This window comes from Salmo salar, chromosome ssa13 (assembly GCF_905237065.1).
Source record: "Salmo salar chromosome ssa13, Ssal_v3.1, whole genome shotgun sequence".
NCBI lineage: Eukaryota > Metazoa > Chordata > Actinopteri > Salmoniformes > Salmonidae > Salmo > Salmo salar.
The window spans coordinates 59,282,273-59,306,001 of record NC_059454.1 but is presented as its reverse complement, the minus strand read 5'-3'; the positions used below and the strand labels follow the sequence as shown (position 1 = coordinate 59,306,001).

General features: G+C 40.8%; 2 protein-coding genes across 6 annotated transcripts in view; both read right to left on the bottom strand.

Annotated features, from left to right (window-relative positions):
- LOC106567519 (long-chain-fatty-acid--CoA ligase 6) overlaps positions 1–8,581 on the bottom strand; it is a 76,903-nt gene extending 68,322 nt beyond the window's left edge. For all 3 annotated transcript variants that reach the window (XM_045693406.1, XM_014136845.2, XM_014136844.2), the window contains exon 1: positions 8,199–8,581. The gene's annotated coding sequence lies outside the window, so the exon portion shown is untranslated. The remainder of the gene's footprint in view (positions 1–8,198) is intronic.
- Positions 8,582–13,721: 5,140 nt separating this feature from the next.
- On the bottom strand, positions 13,722–21,101 carry slc22a4 (solute carrier family 22 member 4). Of its 3 annotated transcripts, none has more exons than XM_014136841.2 (10): positions 20,604–21,101; positions 19,820–19,923; positions 18,813–18,967; positions 18,517–18,688; positions 18,303–18,429; positions 17,956–18,056; positions 14,729–14,943; positions 14,332–14,514; positions 14,093–14,147; positions 13,722–13,848 (listed from the first exon to the last, which is right to left on the bottom strand). In XM_014136841.2, exons 1-10 carry the CDS (start codon positions 21,015–21,017, stop codon positions 13,779–13,781), a joined length of 1,596 nt encoding a protein of 531 aa, XP_013992316.2. In that variant the 5' UTR covers positions 21,018–21,101; the 3' UTR covers positions 13,722–13,778. The 3 variants fall into 3 exon arrangements, with proteins under 3 accessions (XP_013992316.2, XP_013992315.2, XP_013992317.2); XM_014136840.2 differs by having other exon boundaries at positions 14,093–14,228; positions 20,604–21,100; XM_014136842.2 differs by lacking the exon at positions 14,093–14,147 and having other exon boundaries at positions 20,604–21,100.
- Between the last annotated feature and the right edge of the window lie 2,628 nt (positions 21,102–23,729).

Here is a 23,729-nt window from a genome sequence, read left to right as displayed (position 1 = left end):
TACAACACAACATTACTACAATACCACAATACACCCACGACACAAAAGTATGAATACTAACTAACAGAATGATCTGATGTGATCTGATGTGGCATGGTCGTAGTGCGTCCCAACTGGCACCCTATTTAGTGCACTACTTTGACCAGGGCCCTATGGCTGAGAGCAGGCTGAGAAGGAGGAAGAGATCCCTGAGTGACTCAGGCTCTAAGCCTCCCTATGTCTGTCTGCTGATTTACTAGAAAGACCAGAGCTTCTCTGAAACACATAGAGACCAGGAATGCCTGGCATGACACCTACCATGTAGTGGAAGGGTGTGGGTTGATTAAAAAAACAACAACAACAGATAAATCAAGGTACATTGCATCTGTTGGAATATTGTTATTTAGCTAGATAGCTCATGGTTAGCTATACTACACTACACTACACTAAATGGCCAAAAGGGGACACCCCTTCAAATTTGTGGATTCGGCTATATCAGCCACACCGTTGCTGACAGGTGTATAAAATCGAGCACATAGTCATGCAATCTCCATAGACAAACATTGGCGGTAGAATGGCCTGTACTGAGGAGCTCAGTGACTTTCAACGTGGCACCGTCATAGGATGCCACCTTTCCAAGAAGTCAGTTTGTCAAATTTCTGCCCTGCTAGAGCTGCCCCGGTGAACTTTAAGTGCTGTTATTGTGATGTGGAAACATCTAGGAGAAACAACGGCTCTGGCGCGAAATGGTAGGCCACATAAGCTCACAGAATGGGACTGCAGAGTGCTGAAGCGCCTGTCCTCGGTTGCAACACTCACTACCAAGTTCCAAACTGCCTCTGGAAGCAACGTTAGCACAAGAACTGTTTGTCGGGAGCTTCATGAAATTAGTTTCCGTGGCTGAGCAGCCGCACACAAGCCTAAGATCACCATGCGCAATGCCAAGCTTCGGCTTGTGTTGTCTAAGGTTCGCCACCATTGAACTCCTGAGCAATGGAAATGCTTTCTCTGGAGTGATGAATCACGCTTCACCATTTGGCAGTCCCGATGGACAAATCTGGTTTTGGTGGATGCCAGGAGAACGCTACCTGCCCGAATGCATAGTGCCAACTGTAATGTTTGGTGGAGGAGGAATAATGGTCTGGGCTGTTTTTCATGGTTCGGGCTAGGCGCCTTAGTTCCAGTGAAGGGGTTTGATTCTGTGCTTCCAACTTTGTTGCAACAGGCCCTTTCCTGTTTCAGCATGACAATGCCCCCGTGCACAAAGCGAGGTCCATACAGAAATTGTTTGTCGAGATAGGTGGGAAAGAACTTGACTGGACAGAGCCCTGACCTCAACCCATCAAACACCTTTGGGATGAATTGTAATGCCGACTGTGAGCCTGGCCTAATCGCCCAACATCAGTGCCCGACCTCACTACTGCTCTTGCAGCTGAATTGAAACAAGTCTGTGCACTAATGTTGCACATTAGTGCGGTATGGTGAACAGAGTGCCCCATGGTGGCGGTGGGGTTATGGTATGGGCAGGCATAAGCTATGGAAAATGAACATAATAGTATTTTATCGATGGCAATTTGAATACACAGAGATACAGTGACGAGATCATGAGGCCCATTGTCGTGCCATTCATCCGCCGCCATCCCTCATGTTTCAGCATGATAATGCACATGTCACAAGGATCTGTACACAATTCCTGGAAGCAGAAACGTCCCAGTTCTTCCATGGCCTGCATACTCACCAGACATGTCACCCATTGAGCATGTTTGTGTTGCTCTGGATTGCCGTGTATGACTGCGTTTTTTCCAGTTCCCGCCAATATCCAGGCACTTCTCACAGAAGAGGAGTGGGACAACATTCCACAGGCCACAATCAACAGCCTTATCAACTCTATGGGAAGGAAGTGGTGGTCACACCAGATACTGATCCACGTCCTTACCTTTTTTTTTTAAAGGTATCAGACTGTGACCAACAGTCCATTGATGTGAAATCAATAGATTAGGGCTGAATGAATTTTTTTCAATTGAGAGATTTCCTTATGAACTGTAACTCAGTAAAATCTTTGAAATTGTTGCATGTTGCGTTTATATTTTTGTTCAGGGGCCATAAGCCAACTGGAAAATGCTCATCCAGAGGAAAAAATGGCAAAAAATAAATGAATAAATAAAGAACAAGGTTTTGAAGTGTCTGTCCTATATCGTATCTTGGAGTTAACAAAAGCTAATTTGTATTTTTTTTGGACACATATTTAACCTGTTATTTTTGTTGGCACAAAACTACGGTACATTTGGAAAGTATTCAGACCCCTTGACTTTTTCCATATTTTGTTACGTTACAGCCTTATTCTAAAATGGATCAAATAATTGTTTCCCCTCATCAGTCTACACACTGTACCCCATAATGACAAAGCTAAAACTGGTTTTTAGACATAAAAAACAGAAATACCTTATTTACATAAGTATTCACACACTTTGCTATGTGACTTGAAATTGAGCTCAGGTGCAGCCTGTTTCCAGTGATAATCCTTGAGATGTTTCTACAACTTGATTGGAGTCCACCTGAGGTAAATTCAATTGATTGGACATGATTTGGATAGGAACACACCTGTCTATATAAGGTCCCACAGTTGACAGTGCATGTCAGAACAAAAATCAAAGCCATGAGGTCGAAGGAATTGTCCGTAGAGCTCCGAGACAGGATTGTGTCGAGGCACACATTTGGGGAAGGGTATCAAAACATGTCTGCAGCCTTGAAGGTCCCCAAGAACACAGAGGCCTCCATCATTCTTAAATGGAGAAAGTTTGGAACCACCAAGACTCTTCCTAGAGCTGGCCGCCCGGCCAAACTGATCAATCGGGGAAGAAGGGCCTTGGTCAGGCAGTTGACCAAGCACCCGATGGTCACTCTGACAGAGCGCCAGAGTTCCTCTGTGGAGATAGGCGAACTTTCCAGAAGGACGACCATCTTTGCAGCACTCCACCAATCAGGCCTTTATGGTAGAGTGGCCAGACGGAAGCCACTCCTCAGTAAAAGGCACATGACAGCCCACTTAGAGGATGCCAAAAGGGACCTTAAGGACTCTCAGACTATGATTAACAAGATTCTCTGGTCTGATTAAACCAAGATTGAACTCTTTGGCCTGAATGCCAAGCGTCATGTCTGGAAGAAACCTGGCACCATCCCTTCGGTGAAGCATGATGGTGGGAGCATCATGCTGTGGGGATGTTTTTCAGCAGCAGGGACTGGGAGACTAGTCAGGATCGTACAAAAAATGAACGGCGCAAAGTACAGAGAGATCCTTGATGAAAACCTGATCCAGAGCGCTCAGGACCTCAGACTGGGTTGAAGATTCACCTTCCAACAGGACAATGACCCTAAGCACACAGCCAAGATAACACAGGAGTGGCTTTGGGACAAGTCTCTGAATATCCTTCAGTTACCCAGCCAGAGCCCGGACTTGAACCAGATCGAACATCTCTGGAGAGACCGGAAAATAGCTGTGCAGCGACGCTCCCCATCCAACCTGACAGAACTTGAGAGGGTCTGCAGAGAATAATGGCAGAAACTCTCCACATACAGGTGTGCCAAGCTCGTAGTGTCATACCCAAAGAAGACTCAAGGCTGTAATCGCTGCCATAGGTGCTTAAACAAAGTACTGGGTAAAGGGTCTGAATACTTATGTAAATGTGATATTTCAGTTTTTTATTTGATACATTTGCTAAAATGTATAAAAAGCTGTTTTTGCTTTGTCATGATGGGGTATTGTGTGTATATTGATGAGGGAAAAAAACAATTTAAACAATTTTAGAATAAGGCTGTAACGTAACAAAACGTGGAAAAAGTCAAGGGGTCTGAATACTTTCCGAATACACTGTATCTCAATACTTCCATTTGTTTTTATGGGGTACCTTCAGATGAGTCCCGTGACATTTGTGGGGGTTGTAGAGAAAACGGAGAATACCATTGTGTTCGTGAGAGTCTCCCCTTTCCATAGTGAGTTCATATTAGTGTGTAGCTCAACTGGTTTGAAAGTTACAGACAGAAGTTGGCACATCAGCGTTACCGACTTCAGACAAGTCTTGTGTGGGGGTCTAGTGCAAAACAGAGAACACCTTTCCATAGAGTGGTCATAATAGTTTTTAAGCCATTCAATCGCTGTGGACGTTTTCGTGAGAAGACCCATTTTTAGGATGTCTCATGGTCTGACACACACCTCTGTCGTTCGGCCGTCTTCCACCGCAGAGGCAGAAGGGCGACATAGGCGGATGCGATGGATTGAGATGCAGCCTATGCAAAAAACCTGATATCTTTTTTTTTATAATGTTACTTAGATTGACGCACATGTGCTTCAAGAGACTTTTAAGAATAAAAAAAAATGGATGAATAAGATAATTGGCTACAGAAGTACCATTTTTTACCAATCTTTATAGCTTTTTTCCAAAAACAAATCCAAAAACACACAGGAGGAGTTACAGGCTAGCTACAAGTGGCTAGCTTAAACCGCGTTCACGTGCTAGTTGCTAATTGGTTGAACACTGCACATGCATAACTACAACCAGTTAGCAAGTCGTAAATTTTGGAGTTAACCAGTTCCGACTAGCACGTGATTGCGGCATTAGTTAACGAACTAACTACCTTGGTCATGGCACGAATGACCAGAATGAAACATTGATAAACCACCAAAGTCACACCCCATTTCTGTTTGAAAATTGAGAAAGAGGATTAGTTGTACTGTTTTGCGTGCCCAAAGTTGGACATTTCCCCCATCCTTGTGGCAATTTAGCCAATGATACATATAAACTTTGCTAAACAACCAAAATAACTCTAGCTCTGCAGAGGGCAATTTCAACCCAGAAATTCCTACAATTACCTATAGTCTTTGGTCAAAACAGGATTAAGTGTTGAAACATCAGAATCACGTGCAGAAACCAGAATGAAGAGTTACAGTAGGAGCAGTGAAAGACAAAACCACAAATCAACTATTTTTGTATAAGCAAGATATTATACAAGGTATCCAAATCACAACCTTGAACTTTTCTTCACTCTCCCTCTGACTTGATAAATCGAAGGTTGGACTGAGAGTAATAAAATACAATCGTCATACAGGATGCTGCTATAAAACAATCTCAGTGGACAAGCTCAAACATCTGCAGTTGTTTTTGTCTGTCTATAGCAGGCTGTGACTGCTGCTCTGAGCTACTTGTTCGATTTCTTGTAAATCACGTGACTTTTCCTAGGGCTGCAGTGTGGGCCTCTGGCCAGGGAGTATCGCTACTGAGAAGAGGAATGTCACCACTGAGAAGAAGAGAGAAGCATTTACAGGAAACTATGTGCCCTGTCATGGATCCATGTCCATTACTTGTGCACACATGTTTAAATTGTCCAGGGCCTGGCTTCCCAAAAGCATCTTAAGGCTAAGTTCATCATTAGAACCAACCACACCAATTGATATAATAAACCTAAGTCAGATAATTACTGCAATTACTGCGATTTACACAATACACAACATTGACAAATACCAGGTTACATAAGAACTAGGCTACATACCGGTGGCTGACTTGACACACGTACCAGAGAAATGCCCTTATCTCTGCATCAGCAGCATTAAAACAGATTTTATTGAAAGATTTGATCCTTAATGTGAATCTCAATGGGCATTTAAGCACTGTAGTTTGTTTTCTGTAGGTTAATTGTTTGAGGTGAATACTTGTAGACTGCTACACATCAGGATTACACCAGTACTAGACCTCACATTATTTGGAATTCTGGCTCATAAGTAGTGGTGTAAGTACTACTTAAGTAGTTTTTTGGGGTATTTGTACTTTACTTTTTACAATTTAGATTTTTGACAACTTTTACTTTTACTTCACTAGAATTCCTAAAGAAAATGATGTACTTTTTAGTCAACATATTTTCCCTGACACCCAAAAGTTCTTGTTAAATTTGGAATGCTTAACAGGACAGAAAATGGACCAATTCACACACTTATCAAGAGAACATCCCTGGTCATCCCTACTGCCTTTGATCTGGTGGACTCACTAAACACAAATGCTTTGTCGGTAAATGATGAGTGTGACCCTGGCTATCCGCAAATAAAAAAAACTATTAAATTGTGTCGTTTGGTTTGCTTAATATAAGGAATTTTAAATCATTCGTACTTTTACTTTTGATAGTTAAGTATATTTTAGCAACTACATTTACTTTTGATTGTTAAATATATTTAAAACACAATACTTTTAGACTTTTACTCAAGTCGTATTTTACTGGGAGACTTTCACTTTTATTTGAGTCATTTTCTATTAAGATATTTTTACTTTTACTCAAGTATAAAATGTAAATGTAAAATGTAAATGTATGACAATTTTATACTTTTTCCACCACTGCTCTCAAGTCTGGGTGCATTGCGTTTTCTGACCTAGTTGGTCACAATTTCCTTGATCACTATCACTGTCTTACAATTGAGAGAGAAAACATCTTGCTTGGCAGCATTCCACATCCAAAACACTATTAAAAAAACATCTGTTCTGGCTCTGTCATGAAAATAGCGTAAGAGATCCTCTTCCTAACTTTGACACAATCAATAGGCCTTTATTTAGAATTCAGCATGTTTAATACTAGAGAATTACCTGCATGCACAAAGGCCTACCAGTGCATTGTAGACAAGCATGCCATTTCTAACTAACTTTAGGCTTAGTGACAAAACTCTTCACAATCACGCAAATACCTCACACATTGTTTCACATTAACAGTACTGTCATAGTAAAAACCATGTGACACCTGGTTAAAAGATGAGTTCATACTTTTATTGTTATAAACTGTGAGAGTAACGAGAGAAACCGAGTGAACCCGTCTTAGGGCAATCAATGTTTTGGCAGTATACTCTTGGCGACATCTTGTGGTCTTTTATCAAACTTTTGAAGTGTGAAGTGATGCATTTTTTTTTTGTGCCAATTAAGCTTGTGTTGTGATATCAATCACATGTCACAAGGAAAGAAAGAGAAGCAGTGATGTAATCAATTCTTCAATGGGCCAGCCAAATAGAATATTTGGAAATGTATAAAATGCCACCCGACACATTTCACTTAAACCCTACCAGTGACAATTTGCCTAGGGCTCCAATATACACAAACTCTGACACCAAAGAGACATTGTCACAGCTGTGATAAGGAGCAGACCAAAGCACAGCGTTTTCGTAGTTCCACATCTTTATTTAATAGTGAAATGTGATGCAATACATAAACACTTAAACTAACCAGAAAACAACAAACCGTGACGCAGAGAGGGGGAAAAAACACACTACTCAAAATATAATCACCCACAAACAACATGCAGAAACACCCCTACTAAATATGAACTCCAATTAGAGGCAACGAGGACCAGCTGCCTCCAATTGAAGGTCAACCCAAAAAACCCCAACCTAGAAATAGACAAACTAGAACTACAACATAGAAAGAGAAAACATAGAACAAACACAAAAACACCCCCTGTCATGCCCTGACCACTCTACCATAGAAAATAACAACTTATATTGGTCAGGACGTGACAGACATCAAATCAAATCAAATCAAATGTATTTATATAGCCCTTCGTACATCAGCTGATATCTCAAAGTGCTGTACAGAAACCCAGCCTAAAACCCCAAACAGCAAGCAATGCATCTGAAAGAAGCATCAAAGAACAGAAACATCAAAGAACAGAAATACAAATGTTCTTTAAAGGTATTCGCATTTATCTGCAAATTGTACACGCACAGGCACAGAGGCACGGACACACGTACGCAAGCACACACACCCACACACACACAAAACACATACACATCTATACATTCTAAAACTGAGGTCCATCAAAATTGATCAGTTACAAACAGCCTGAATGAAACGATGTTGCTTACGTGGTACAGCAATTCAAGGTATGGGTGGACGAGTTTCAAAAAGAGCATAGAAGCCTACGAGACAAGGGCATTTCATTTTTCTTTACAGTCCCTCACTTTCACTTTCTCACATAGCATGTGGGTAACAGATTATATGAAACTATTGGTAATAAAGCATTTATTGACTTGCACCATACACACATTTGAGTATATTTAGTATTATATTCTTACATGAACAACAGAAATACACAACCATGTTTTGACCAATCTTCTGTGAAAACATTGCTTTGGCAATCCCTAAGGCCTAAGTAATAGTTTTATCATATCCTTGGACATCTACATGCAAACTCACCTTCAATGCAGTGAGAAGATCATATTCCATAGTAAAACGCATTCCAATGAATACATCCATAAATATACAGAAAATATCCTTAACATAAATAAAGATTGAGGGACCCAAGGATAGCTGGCTTGCGTTGTGTTTTCATGGCAGTCAGTTTTACTTTCACTTTTTGTTGTGATCCGTTGGGGGGAGGGCTCTGGCATGGAAACTCTTTGCTTCTATATAACCAGCTGTATATTTGATCAGCTCAGGAAATGTAGATGTAAGGATATTAGCGATGATATTGCAAATTCAGTGCCTTCGGAAAGTAGTCAGACCCCTTGACTTTTTCCACATTTTGTAAGGTTACAGCCTTATTCTAAAATGTATTAACTCTTTTATTCCCCTCCATCATCAATCTACACACAATACCCCATGATGAAAAAGTAAAAACAGGTTTTTAGAAATTTTAGCAAATCTTAAAAAAACCTGAAACATCACATTTACATAGGTATTCAGACCATACACTCTGTACTTTGTTTAAGCACATTAGGCAGTGATTACAGCCTCGAGTCTTTTTGGGTATGACACTACAAGCTTGGCACACCTATATTTGGTGAGTTTCTCCCATTCTTTTCTGCAGATCCTCTCAAATTCAGTCAGATTAGATTAGGAGCGTCGCTGCTGGAAGGTGTCCTGTTGGAAGGTGAACCTTCACCCCAGTCTGAGGTCCTGAGCGCTCTGGAGCAGGTTTTCATCAATGATCTCTCTGTACTCCTTTCATCTTTGTCTCGATCCTGACTAGTCTCCTAGTCCCTGCCGCTGAAAATCATCCCCACAGCATGATGCTGCCACTACCATGCTTCACCATAGGTATGGTGCTAGGTTTCCACCAGATGTGACACTTGGCATTCAGGCCAAAGAGTTCAATGTTGGTTTCATCAGACCAGACAATCTTGTTTATATTGGTCTGAGAGCCTTTAGGTGCCTTTTGGCAAACTCCAAGCGGGCTGTCATGTGTCTGTTACTGAGGAGTGGTTTTCGTCTGGCCACTCTACCTGGGGCGGCAGTTAGCCTAAGGGTTAGAGCGTTGGGTCAGTAACCGAAAGGTGACAAGGTAAAAATCTGTTGTTCTGCCCCTGAACAAGGCAGTTAATCCACTGTTCCCCAGTAGGCCGTCATTGTAAATAAAAATGTGTTCTTAACTGATTTGCCAAGTTAAGTAAAGGTTAAATAAAAATAAATAAATGATCAATGGAAGTCTCATAGCAAAGGGTCTGAATACTTATGTAAATAAGGTATTTCTGTTTTGAATTTTTACCGTCATTTCCGGACTATTGAGCGCACCTGAATATAAGCCGCACCCACTGAATATTAAAAAAAGTATTATTTTGAACATAAATAAGCAGCACATGTCTATAAGCCGCAGGTGTTTACCGGTACATTGAAACAAATGAACTTTACACAGGCTTTAACAAAACACGGCTTGTAACAAAAATAAATAGGCTTTAACGAAACACGGCTTGTAACAAAAATAAAGAGGCTTTAACGAAACACGGCTTGTAACAAAACCCAAAAAAATTAGCAGTAAGCTTTAGTTGTCTTTTTGCACTGAGTCAATTCCTCACGCTGCTGTTTCCAACGTCTTATCATCGACTCATTAAGACCAAGCTCCCGTGCAGCAGCTCTATTTCCTTCTCCAACAGCCAGATCAATCACCTTCAACTTGAAAGCTGCATCATATGCATTTCTCCGTGTCTTTGCCAGGATGAGGGTGACAAAATGACTACCGTAATCAGAATGATGGGAAGTTTGAGAGCGCTCGATTTAATCTAAACAGTAAACAAAAAAGTTGTTTGACCTTAACCCTTTTGGCAATTTCATTGGTCTAATGAAAGCTTCATGCCGCCAAAAAACTGAGCACGTCACAGAATGTGTTTTTTTGGGAGAAAAAAATTTGAAAGCGGGAAAAATCCATATATTAGCCGCGTCATTGTTTAAGCCGCGAGGTTCAAAGCGTGGGAAAAAAGTTGCGGCTTATAGTCCGGAAATTACGATAATGCATTTGCAAAAGTTAACAAAACCTATTTTCACTTTGTCATTATGGGGTATTGTGTGTGGATTGATAAGGAGTTGTATTTATTTAATATATTTTAGAATAAGGCTGTATTGTAACAAAATGTTGAAAAAGTCAATGTGTCTGAATACTTTCCAAAGGCACTGTATATGCATTGAGTGCTCTTTCCATGACATAGACTGACCAGGTGAATCCAGGTGAAAGCTAAGATCTTTTATTGATGTCACCTGTTAAATCCACTTCAATCGGTGTAGATGAAGAGGAGGAGACAGGTTAAAGAATGATTTTTAAGCCTTGAGACAACTGAGACTTGGATTGTGTATGTGTGACATTCAAATAAAATGTTATTAGTCACATGCGCCAAATACAACAGGTGTCGACCTTACAGTGAAATGCTTACTTATGAGCCCCTAACAAAAAATATGGATAAGAATAAGAGATGAAAGTAACAAGTAATTAAAGAGCAGCAGAAAAAATAACACTATATACAGGGAGGTGTCGGTACAGAGTCAATGTGCGGGTGCCCCGGTTAGTTGAGGTAGTATGTACATGTAGGTAGAGTTAACCAAAGTGACTATACATAGACGACAACAGAGAGTGGCAATGGTGTGGAGAGGGGGGGGGTGCAATGCGAATAGTCTGGGTAGCCATTTGACTAGATGTTCAGGAGTCTTATGGCTTGGGGGTAGAAGCTGTTTAGAAGCCTCTTGGACCTAGACTTGGCGCTCCGGTACCTCTTGCCGTGTGTTAGCAGGGAGAACAGTCTATGACTAGGGCGGCTGGAGTCTATGAACATTTTTAGGGCCTTTCTCTGACACCGCCTGGTATAGAGGTCCTGGATGGCAGGAAGCTTGGCCCCAGTGATGTACTGAGCCGTTCGCACTACCCTCTGTAGTGCCTTGCGGTCGGAGGCCGAGCAGTTGCCATACCAGGCAGTGATGCAACCAGTCAGGATGCTCTCGATGGTGCAGCTGTAGAACCTTTTGAGAATCTGAGTACCCATGCCAAATCTTTTCAGTCTCCTGAGGGGGAATAGGTTTTCTCGTGCCCGCTTCACGGCTGTCATGGTGCGCGTGAACCATGTTAGTTTGTAGATGATGTGGACGCCAAGGAACTTGAAGCTCTCAACCTACTCTACTGCAGCCTCGTCGATGAGAATGGGGGCGTGCTCGGTCCTCTTTTTCCTGTAGTCCACAATCATCTTCTTTGTCTCGATCACGTTGAGGGAGAGGTTGTTGTCCTGGCACCACACGGCCAGGTCTCTGACCTCCCCCTATAGGCTGTATCATTGTTGTCGGTGAACAGGCCTGACTGTTGTGTCATCGGCACATTTAATGAGGGTGTTGGAGTTGTGCCTGGCTGTGCAGTCATGAGTGAACAGGGAGTACAGGAGGGGGCTGAGCATGCACCCCTGAGGGGCCCCTGTGTTGAGGATCAGCGTGGCGGATGTGTTATTACCTACCCTTACCACCTGGGGGTGGCCCGTCAGGAAGTCCAGGATCCAGTTGCAGAGGGAGGTGTTTAGTCCCAGGGTCCTGAGCTTATTGATAAGCTTTGAGGGCACTATGGTGTTGAACGCTGAGTTGTAGTCCATGAATAGCATTCTCACATAGGTGTTCCTTTTGTCCAGGTGGGAAAGGGCAGTGTGGAGTGCATCTGTGGATCTGTTGGGGTGGAATGCAAATTGGAGTGGGTCTAGGGTTTCTGGGATGATGGTGTAGATGTGAGACATGACCAGCCTTTCAAAGTACTTCATGGCTACAGACGTCAGTGCTACAGGTCGGTAGTCATTTAGGCAGGTTACCGTAGTGTTCTTGGGCACAGGCACTATGGTGGTCTGCTTAAAACATGTTGGTATTACAGACTCGGACAGGGAGAGGTTGAAAATGTCAGTGAAGACACTTGCTAGTTGGTCAGCGCATGCTCTCAGTACACATCCGGGTAATCCATCTGGCCCTGCGGCCTTGTGAATGTTGACCTGTCTAAAGGTCTTACTCACATTGGCTGCGGAGAGTATGTACGTATGGTTGGGGTATGTACGTATGGTCACTGTGGGGATGACGTCATCGATGCACTTATTGATGAAGCCAATGACAGATGTGATGTACTCCTCAATGCCATTGGAGGAATCCCGGAACATATTCCAGTCTGTGCTTGCAAAACAGTCCTGTATCTGACCACTTTTTTATTGATCAAGTCACTGGTGCTTCCGGCTTAAATTTTTGCTTGTAAGCAGGAATCAGGAGGATGAAATTATGGTCAGATTTGCCAAATGGAGGGCGAGGGAGAGCTTTGTATGCATCTCTGTGTGTGGAGTAAAGGTGGTCCAGAGTTATTTTCCCTCTGGTTGCACATTAAACATGCTGATAGAAATTTGGTTAAGCTGATTTAAGTTTCTCATTCAATGCTATCTTAGTGCCAGCCTCTGAATGTGGTGGTATGTAAACAGCTACAAAGAATATAGATGAAAACTCTCTCGGTAGGTAATGTGGTCTGCAGCTTATCATGAGAAACTCTACCTCAGACGAGCAATAGCTCGAGACTTCATTAGATATCGTGCACCAGCTGTTGTTTACAAAAATACATAGACCGCCGCCCCTTGTCTTACCAGACGCCGCTGTTCTATCCTGCTGGTACATAGTAAGATGTTACAGTTTTTAATGTCCCGTTGGTAGTTTAATCTTCCTAATAACTCGTCCATTTTATTGTCCAAAGATTGCATGTTTGCTAGCAGAATTGAGGGAAGTGGGGGTTTATTCAATTGCCTCCGACTCCTCAGAAGGCAGCTCACCCTCCGGCCTCTCTTTCTCCGCCTCCTCTTCACACAGATCACTGGGCTTGGGGCCTGTTCCCGAGGGAGCCGTATATATCCTCCGCCTCGGGCTCGTCAGAGTTGTGATAGAAGAAAAATTATTCTACTAGTCCGTGATGAGTAATCGTAGTCCTGATGTCCAGAAGTTATTTTAGGTCATAAGAGGGGGTAGCGGCAACATTATGTACAAAAATAGTAAAGAAATAATGCAGATAAACAAACAAAAAAACACAATCGGAAGAGGGTGTAAAACGTCTACCCTCTGCTCCGGCGCCATCTTACAGTGCCCATTCAGAGGGTGAATGGGCAAGACAAAAGATGTGCCTTTGAATGGGGTATAGTAGTTGCTGCCAGCCACACCGATTTGAGTGTGTCAAGAACTGCAACATTGCTGGGTTTTTCAAGCTCAACAGTTGCCTGTGTGTGTCAAGAATGGTCCACAACCCGAAGGACATCCAGCCAACCACAACAGTGGGAAGCAATGGAGTCAACATGGGCCAGCATCCCTGTGGAACGCTTTCGACACCTTGTAGTCCATACCCCGACAAATTGAGACTGCTCTGAGGGAAAAAGGGGGTGCAACTCAATAGTAGGAAGATTTTACTAGTGTTTTGTACACTCAGTGTATATGAACAATGACATATGAGATATAAATAAAAACATGTTCATTAAAAACCTTTATTATGTACAGTGTCTTGTGGGAAGTAACAACGTGAGTCAGTTAAAATCTTTGTTCTTTTTCTACAATGGGATTGTTAGTTGTATTTGCAGTTTTCTTCTTACTTCCGAACCTATTGCAAAATGAGAGACGTATAAGTGTAACACATTATACAACATATACTTGCTACCTACTACTATTACTACTGCTATTATAATTCTAATACTATTCCTAATGATAAATGCTGCAATTATGATACTAATAAACATTTTGTTTTCATTATTGTTGCTAGTATCATTATGCCATCATAAGAACAAGCTATGAAACGTTACCATATGCTATTAACTATTATAACACTTATGAAATACATGAATTACCCTCTAAGCTTCTGCATCTGTGGTATTGTCTCAGGGAGAACCTTTCCAAAACTCTCTGGTAGAACGAAACAAAGTAGGCTGGATAACACAGCCAGACTCCCAATCAAAATATATGGTAGGTACTTGTAATAATTACCTGGTAAAAGAGGGCAAGATTATATAGATACACTTTATTAACAGTCCAATGTTGACATTGATTGATTCATTAACTGTTTGATTAACTGATTGATTGGTCTTACCGAGGTAGATGATGAAGGGGGAGATGATATTGCCTATGCGTGCTGCCATGGAGCACGTCCCCATGGCCATGTTCCTCACCACAGTGGGGAAGAGCTCCGACGTGACGGCGTAGACCACACAGAACGCTGCGGTGATGCCAAACTTCCCCACCATCTCCAGGAAGATGGCCACTCCTGGGAGATCTGAGTGGCGATGTCAGCCAGGGGTTAATATCTTGTATCTTGACTTTCACACAGCATATCAAATGGACATCAAGAGCTCATATTTTCACACAAATGAAACAGTATTTGATTATGTGCAGTAGGAAACGCTTATGGGTTTTACATTGCTTTGTTAATAATGAACTGAACATAAAACAGTGTATCCCCTAGACTGGAGATTACATTTTAACATTACCTGCTGGGATAATCTGGATGAAGAGAATAACAGAACCGCCAAGAAACAGAGTGGATGACTGGCAGAATCTTCGATGGCAAAATTTCAGGAGTAACATAGCGATTATATAGGCTGGCACTTCTACAACTGCAGACAGGAAGAAGTTGATATAGGAATTCCCATGCAGGTTAGTGGTATTGAATAGCAGTGCATAGTAGGCCATGGTGATGATCATCCTAAAGGGACAATAGGAAAATAACATAAATACTGCAATCAGCAGTCATCATACATTATTTATAGCTCTCTAAGATTGCAAATACTGGTTGTAGTACATGTAACCCAGGTCAAGTAATGGGTTAAAGTATGATATTAATAACAGTGTGAGGATTGATAATAGTCTGATATTAATAAAATGATGAGAGACCAACAAGTCATAAATTGCTGTGAAATAAATGTCTGAATAACCGACCTACAACGAGCCAATCGGAATCCAGTCCTTGGATTTGGTCATACCCCCAAGGCCAATCTGACATGCCAGTACAAACTACCACAAAGGTATGGAGAAAAGATAAATGCAATTTTCTGAAGATGACATGAAGAAAAGCGGAATAAACTTGACCAAAATCCTTTTACAAATGCAAAATATACACGTACTGTACACTGTTTTAACACAGTTGCAGCCGACAGTATTTTTCAGTTACAATATTTTCAGTTAAAACACTTTTCTGGCATCCTTCTTCCATTACACACAGCTGTTCAGAGATGTTATATAGCTAATTAGAACAGGTGGTCGCCTCTCTCTTCCATAAACACGCTGTAACATGGAAATACGGCCATGAAGGATTTGTGTTATAAAGGTGTAAGGTAATTTAACCTTTCGTTTTTTTATTTATTTTATTTTTTACAAATTCTAGCCAATTTGGAAGGTTAGTTCCAGATGTTTCTAAAACCGTATTGCAACCAAGGCGTATTAACATTTAGACAGAGCGTTGGGACAGTGTCGGAGCATCGGGGCATTTCCCTCACACTTCAGATACAGTATGTGACTTGTTTCAGGAAACTAGTCAAATGTTACACTTCAATACTTCACAGGAGAGGCATTTGAACATACAACTTATATTTTTTTTGGAGGGGGGGGGCAGAAAGTCTGGAATATGTGAACTTTCATGTGCCTTAAAAAACAAACTTGTATGCCATCTGTAAATACGAATACAATTGTTAAATTAAGAGCCTAGTTGGTTTAGCCACGGAAAAAGGCAGGCACCTTCCCGCTAGCCATGATTGGCTGAGATAATTAATGGGTGAGGCTGGACATGCTGAGAGATGAGTTCGGATTGGTCTGCCATGTAGCATGCTTCTGTGTATAACATGAGCTGGTCAGTATGTGTAGGCAATCCTTTCTAATGCAGCTTTTTTAAAAAGATTTCACATAGTACAACTGCAAAAGTATTTTGAAATCAGTGGAATGCCCAGTGGAATTAGAGTATGATAGCAAAAGAAATTGAGAAAATTCTGGCGTTTGATACGCAGAGGGAGTCGAAAAGAGAACACACAGAAGGCTGCTGTTGTATAAAACACCTTTCTCCGGATTACATCTTCAAACTAAGGGCAACCATGACATCCGTGACAGAGAGGGATTATGGTTAATTGTTTAGCTAGCTAGCTAGATGTCTAACCAAAAGACTCCACCAAGTAACCATTTCACTGTACTGTTTACAACTTCTGTTGTATGTGACAAATAAACTTTGGTTTTATTTGACATACTATGTGTTTACCAGAGACAGTAATGTGAAGAACAACATGACCTCTATCAAAGTCAAATTATGATATTAGATTAGGCCAAAGAAACAGTTCCTAAATCATAAAGTTCTCTGGTAGAATGCCTTGTTTTTATTTCGTCACACTCACCACAGCAAGCTATTTTCTGTAATTAGCTCACCATTAACTTGTAAATAATGATCTTGTTGTGAGTTTATTTTCTTGCAACAGTGAATACAAATTAGTTAAAGTGAAGACATTGGGGGCTACTGTATATGACGTGGTCATTATTTGAACTGGCTAGCCAGCTAACTTAACGTTAGCTAGCTAGCTAACAAGCTAGAAAGAACCAAAACATTGTTTTGAAAGTTGCTTTTAGTTGCCTGATTCGACATATACTGAATTGTTTTTTAAACGGGTGGGTTTATTGGTGTTAAAATACACCAGTTATGCTATTTTAGACCACCAGGCTGCTGATGTCATGCAGTCTGTAGTTTTTGTGTTCTAACTTTTTCATAACGACAATGACAAGTTTGATGTCGGACAACAACAGAATGTTCATGATGTCACGGCGACAACTGTTGATAGACGTAGTATAAACAAGCCTTTAGTCTTGAAATCTTTTGTTGTTTAGTACATGGCCTCACATGGGAATCCTTAAAGAGATGGGTGGGAGTAAGGCTTAAGTGAACGATGCTGAATGGGTGTAGACAAAGAAGAGCTCTCAAGTAGGTGTACCAAAACATTCAAGGGCCATTTTCTCAAAAGTGGGGTTACAAGTTGATCAACTTTCAAAGTAGAATTACTTAACCATTGTTCATCAACTGTAATGTACTGTATGATATACCATTTTATAGCTCTGAGTCTACTTTTATCCTAAGTAAAAAATTTAATTTCAAATTTTGCTACATAAGACCTAATCGAGCCGGTCAGTCACATATGTATGTGAAAACACTCTAACGCGCTAGCATTACTGTCTATGAATTGGCAAGGCTAGCTCATGCTAGCTTCTTGAACTGCACTGTTGGTTAAGGGCTTGTAAGTAAGCATTTCACGGTAAAGTCTACACTTGTTGTATTCAGCGCATGTGATAAATAAAGTTGGATTTGATTTGATTTGATTTTGAAGCAGCCCATTGGATTCCACAACACTTCCGGCAGCTACTATATAATGTTAGGTCATGGAATCCAACGGGCTGCTAAAGCATAAGCTAGCCTAGCATGCTGACTAAAAATACACTCGTGCACATGCATAGATAATCAATCAATCAATCAATCAATCAATCAATCAGTCAAATGTATTTATAAAGCCCTTTTAACATACTCTGTGTGACTGTGAGAGCAAAGTCATGCATCGTGATCATCTCAAAATGTGCAGTGCTGCTCATGGCAACATCATAAAGGAGAGTCTATCTTTAATGAGTGATAAGACTCTGGTATGTTAAACATATCTTGGAATACAACTATAATGCAATGGAGAGCACGACTTACCACAAAAGAGAACAAATGAGTATAACTGAGACCATGTTACAGCTCTGTATGATGTCTAAGAAATTATATTTCTTGTCCATATTTTCGCAGGCATCCTCAATCTATTGTAGGACAGAAATACTGTAAGTTTAAAAACTTCCAAGTTTGCAATACACATTCTCCTTCCACTTAAGGATTTTCCCCCTTCCAACCTCAATTTTGCTGTGTTTTTGAGGTGTCGCCCAATTTCACTTGTCACATAGGTGTAATTGTCACTGTATCAATTTTTTTCTTTGTAGCTATAGTGTAAGTGTGACCTATTCTGTTAGCCTCAAATCTAGACCTATTCACTCAAGGTATCTGCTTACCTCAATGGGAGTGAAGATGACCTCTGGTGCTTCAACTCCGTTCCTCCTGGCAGCGTCTCTCAGTATGGCCTCAGCCTCCTCAACTCTTCCCTGAGAGAGCAGCCATCTGGGAGACTCTGGGATTAACCTGTGCCAGTCAAACATACAGTAGGTAGTACAGTTAGACCATGTCCTCAACTAGACCGTGTTGAGGGCACCCAATTCATCAACTTACCACCAGAGGGGGATGTACATCAGTCCAGAACCAGCCATGGGTACCAGAAGCCACCTCCAATCACGGATGAAGTAGGCCACCGCTGGCATGAACATTTGGCCCAAACCAGATCCCATGAACACGCCCAGGGAGCAAAACACTACGCGCGTCCCAGGGCTCAGAATCTCGGATCCTGCAGACACCAACCAGCACACAGGTCAAAGGTGTATTGTGTCATTTGTTCTTATTGGATAAATCTGAATTTGAGCTGTTACGAATTAATGGAAGATACATTTTTTTTAAAGTTTGTCACAAACCTAACACATAAGCTACCACATAGTTGGAGAATCCACCAAAGCCCACAAAGAAGAAGATGGCGCTGAATGCCTCCCAGTTTGGGGAGAATACCTGGGCGAATATTGCTACAGTTTGTAACACCATCATGGAAAAGAGCACCGGCCTTCTTCCGAACCTGTCAAAAGTCATGGTTGATGATTCCATACATTTGTGGCATAGCAAGTTATGAACAACACTAAATGGATTAGTATTTAGCCCAGGGATGGGCAACTCCAGTCCTCGTGGGCCGGAGTGGTGTCAAACTGTTCCCCTATCCCTAGCAAAGCTGAATAAACTAATTACATTCTAAACTGAAGATCGTGATTAGTTGACTAGTTGGAGTCAGATGTGTTAGCTGGGGATGGGGCAAAAGTGTGACACCAATCAGGCCCCAAGGACTGGAGATGCCCATCACTGATTTAGCCTATTAATGGAATTTAAAAGATACACAGTGGAGATATGGCAGTAAGAAAAGTATTTATTGTGAACTGCTCCAATCCAAATTCAATCTATGAACTGTTAAGTCACAACATCCTTTGTGTTGCATGATTTTAATGGGGTTGTTTAAGATCACTAAAGTTCATATTCAGTTTAGAGTGATTGAGACAATATGCTAAGCATTGTGTTTAAATGTTTGAAATACACATGATATCTAGTGTTTGTGACACTCAAGGTACAGGTTGATGGCCAATGGCCGTGACACTGATTGTTAAATAAGTATTATTCTCCTATCTGTTGATAGTGGTTGACGCCAGGCTGGATATATAAGGACCAAGGAAAAGCTAATTATTCAATGTTGTATTTTATGAGATCCTGTGAACACCTTGGGACTCTGTAGCAGCAAACAAAGACACTGCATTTTGTTTTGACTTCCCTACAAGCCTCTTACAATTATAATTATATTTTCCCAACTCAATGTAAGAACCACAGAAGTCCTTATGAATATGATGTTCTTTGTTCTTTCCAAACTTGTCTTTGTCATACACACCTGTCGGACAGCTGTCCTGTGATAAAGGTTCCCACCAGAACACCAAGGAAGTATATTGAGGAAGTCAGAGGCTCTTTGAACTCATTGTCACATACCAGGTCCCACTGCAAAACAAACCATTAGGGACCGACAGATCAGCTACTAATCAGTATAGATACAACCCTTTGTAGGTTTGGAGGAACCCTTGACTATGGATCTATAGGTCTGTGCTGCTCTCAGCCCAGCATGAGGGTAGCCACTTCATTTAATTCTGGGAGCAAAAGTGTCAAAATCAGAACTAGCAGAAACAGAGGATTTGTCACCTCGTCACCACAGAAGCACTACAAACTTTCCGGCTTAAAAACCTTAAAATCTCTGCCTCTACTTCAAGCACAAACATTGATTTGTCTAAGGAATCAGTGCACTAAATAATGATTTGTCAAAAGAATCAGCGACACTGTGCTCTTCAACAGAAGATTGTTTTCCCCAATCGCAGACGGTTAATATTTAATACAGGTCATTTTAGCTCACTTCAAAAGTTGACATGGAATGTGAAAATGTCAAGTTAAGCTGACTGCATATGCCATCGAGGGCTTGTGGACTTTATCTCGACACACAAAGGAAACTTATTCTTGAACATTAAAAACAAAGTTTCTTGTATAGATATCGTTCCATATTTACCCATTTTCCTGGATTACAAGGTGTGTACATATGATTTTATACAATTGTTTGGTACTGTAAAATGTGTGATGTTTTACATGTTAGAATGAAAGTAACATTTATATCATGAATATTCCTGCCTTACCTCAGTGACAATTGTTGACTGGTAGACCTCTTTGCTGTATTTCCAACCATCCAAGCAACTCTCCAGCTCAATTTCACTCACGTTGATATCCACATTTGGGACGATATTAAGGTTAGAGTAGTTTCTAACGGTCTCCAATTTGAGCCTTAAGCAAGAGCTAAGCTGTGATACACCATTCATTGTAACCATGGGGATTGTCAAATTTTTCCACATCTCACTGACGTTATACTCCTCAGGAATATAGCATTCGTGTGGTGGTGTATCACCTACAAACACTATATAAATACCAACAAACCCATTTGGGAGGATGCTGGCAGCCAATGCAAAGAAAATCGTCCGCTGAAAGGGTCCCCATGTTCCCAAGAAAGATGTAATTTCATCATAATCACGAACTTGGCTACTTGGCTTGCCCATTGCACACCAGTAGAGCAGCAGCCACTCATAAGGCTTGAGAGGTTATGGGACTCTTTATACACAACTCAGCAGTTAAGCAGTTATGAAATGTCAGCCGGGCACCCAAGTTAAAATTCAAGAGGATCTTCCTTTATCTTTTTACCTGTGCAAGGTTAAAGTCCAAATACTGAGATAAGTTTTGTAGCTTAACCATTCATTTTGTCTGCTGGTTGGATGAAGATTAAATGTTCAGTACAGTAAAGTCATATTAATATTACGTTTACATAGAATTACAAAGGGGTGTAATTCCAACAACTCCTCTGTACCTTATCTACCTCAAGACAATTTCCAGGCATGCCCACTAAAACCTAAAGGAAGTGTATATTAATTGACCTTATCTCACAACTGTCTGGAGGATCACATTTAACACAGTAGTAAACTACCTGGCCTGAATAATACTTGAATAGGAGAAATCTGCATATTACATATTAAATACAGCATAATATAATAGTCACTGATTCTTCACCAAAGTGGTGCTTGGAAGTGAAGTCATGAAAATGAATTCAACACAATGTAAATTACAAAAAAAATATATGAACTTACCACACATTGTTTTTACATTCCTGACATTCAAATATGATATCAGCATATGGGCTCTAGATGTCACAGTACATCATCACTTTGTCACATTATGTCACCAGATACAGATGACATGAATCTAGAAAAAGCCTCTGCCCTCAAATTATTCATACACTTTACAAAGGACCCACACAAAATACTGAGCATTAGTAATCTCAATAGGATCTCATTGATATCAAAGTAACCTACAACAATCGTTATGCATAGAATTCAATACAATCTTCTCTACGGAAAAAAATATGATTATAAAAGTGCATATTTCAATTAAAATAAGAATGATTGTCATTTAACTTAAATACGTGACGTAACCTCAACACCAACAATAAGGCACAGGAGAAATGTTCAATCCAAAACAAATTGTATTTGTCACAACAGGTGTGGACTAACAGTGAAATACTTTGATGGGCCCTACCCAACAATGCAGAGAGAAAGAAAATAGAGCAATAATAGAAAAGTAAAACACAATAAGGAGTAACAATATATGCCATGTACCAGACAATTTTATCCAATAGAAACACAATGAGTAAGGTTAACTTGGCTATATATACTGAACAAAAATCTAAATGCAACATGCAACAATTTCAAAGATTTTACTGAGTTCATATAAGGAAATCAGTCAATTGAAATGAATTCATGAGGCCCTAATGTATGGATTTCACATGACTTGGAATACAGATATGCACCTCTTGGTCACAGATAACTTTAAAAAAGGTAGGTGCGTGTATCAGGAAAAACAGTCAGTATGTGTTGTGACCACCATTTTCCTAATGCAGCTCGACACATCTCCTTCACATAGAGTTGATCAAGCTGTTGATTGTGGCATGTGTAATGTTGTCCCACTACTCTTCAATGGCTGTGCGAAATTCCTGGATATTGGCAGGAACTGGAACATGCTATTGTACACATCGATCCAGAGCAACCCAAACATGCTCAATGGGTGACATGTCTGGTGAGTATGCAGGCCATAAAAGGACTGGGACACTTTCAGCTTCTAGGAATTGTGTACAGATCCTTGAAACACGTGGCCGTGCATTATCATGCTGAAACCTGAGGTGATGGCGGCGGATGAATGGCACGACAATGGGCCTCAGGATCTTGTCATGGTATCTCTGTGTATTCAAATTGCCATCGATAAAATGCAATAGTGTTCGTTGTCCGTACAGTAGCTTATGCCTGCACATACCATAACCCTACCATGGAGCAGTCTTTTCACAATGTTTACATCAGCAAACCGCTCGCACAGGCGACGCCATACACTTGGTCTGCGGTTGTGAGGCTGGTTGGACGTACTGCCAAATTCTCTAAAACAACATTGGAGGAGGCTTATGGTAGAGAATACAACATAAAAGTATCTAGCAACAGCTTTGGTGGACATTCCTGCAGTCAGCATGACAATTGTATGCTCCCTCAAAACTTGAGACATCTGTGGCATTGTGTTGTGTGACAAAACTGCACATTTTAGAGTGGCCTGTTATTGTCCCCAGCACAAGGTGCACCTGTGTAATTATCATGTTGTTTAATCAGTATCTTGATATGCCACACCTGTCATGTGGATGGATTATCTTGGCAAAAGAGAACTGCCCACTAACCTGGATGTAAACAAATTTGTGTATATAATTTGATAGAAATAACCTTTTTGTGCATATGGAACATTTCTGGGATCTTTTACAGTATACAGTGCTTTCGGAAAGTATTTAGACTTTTTTTCACATTTTGTTACATTACAGCCTTATTATAAAATGGATTAAATGCATTTTGTTCCTTATCAATCTACACACAATATCCCATAATGACAAAGCGAAAAGTTTTTTTGTTGTTGAAATTTTTGCTAATTTATTAAAAATAAAAAAACTGAAATACCTTATTACTTACGTATTCAGACCCTTTGCTATGAGACTTTAATTTGAGCTCAGGTGCATCCTGTTCCATTGATCATCCTTAAGATTTTTCTATAACTTGATTGGAGTCCACCTGTGGTAAATTCAATTGATTGGACATGATTTGGAAAGGCACACACCTGTCTATATAAGATCCCACAGTTGACAGTGCATGTCAGAGCAAAAACCAAGCCATGAGGTCAAAGGAATTGTCCGT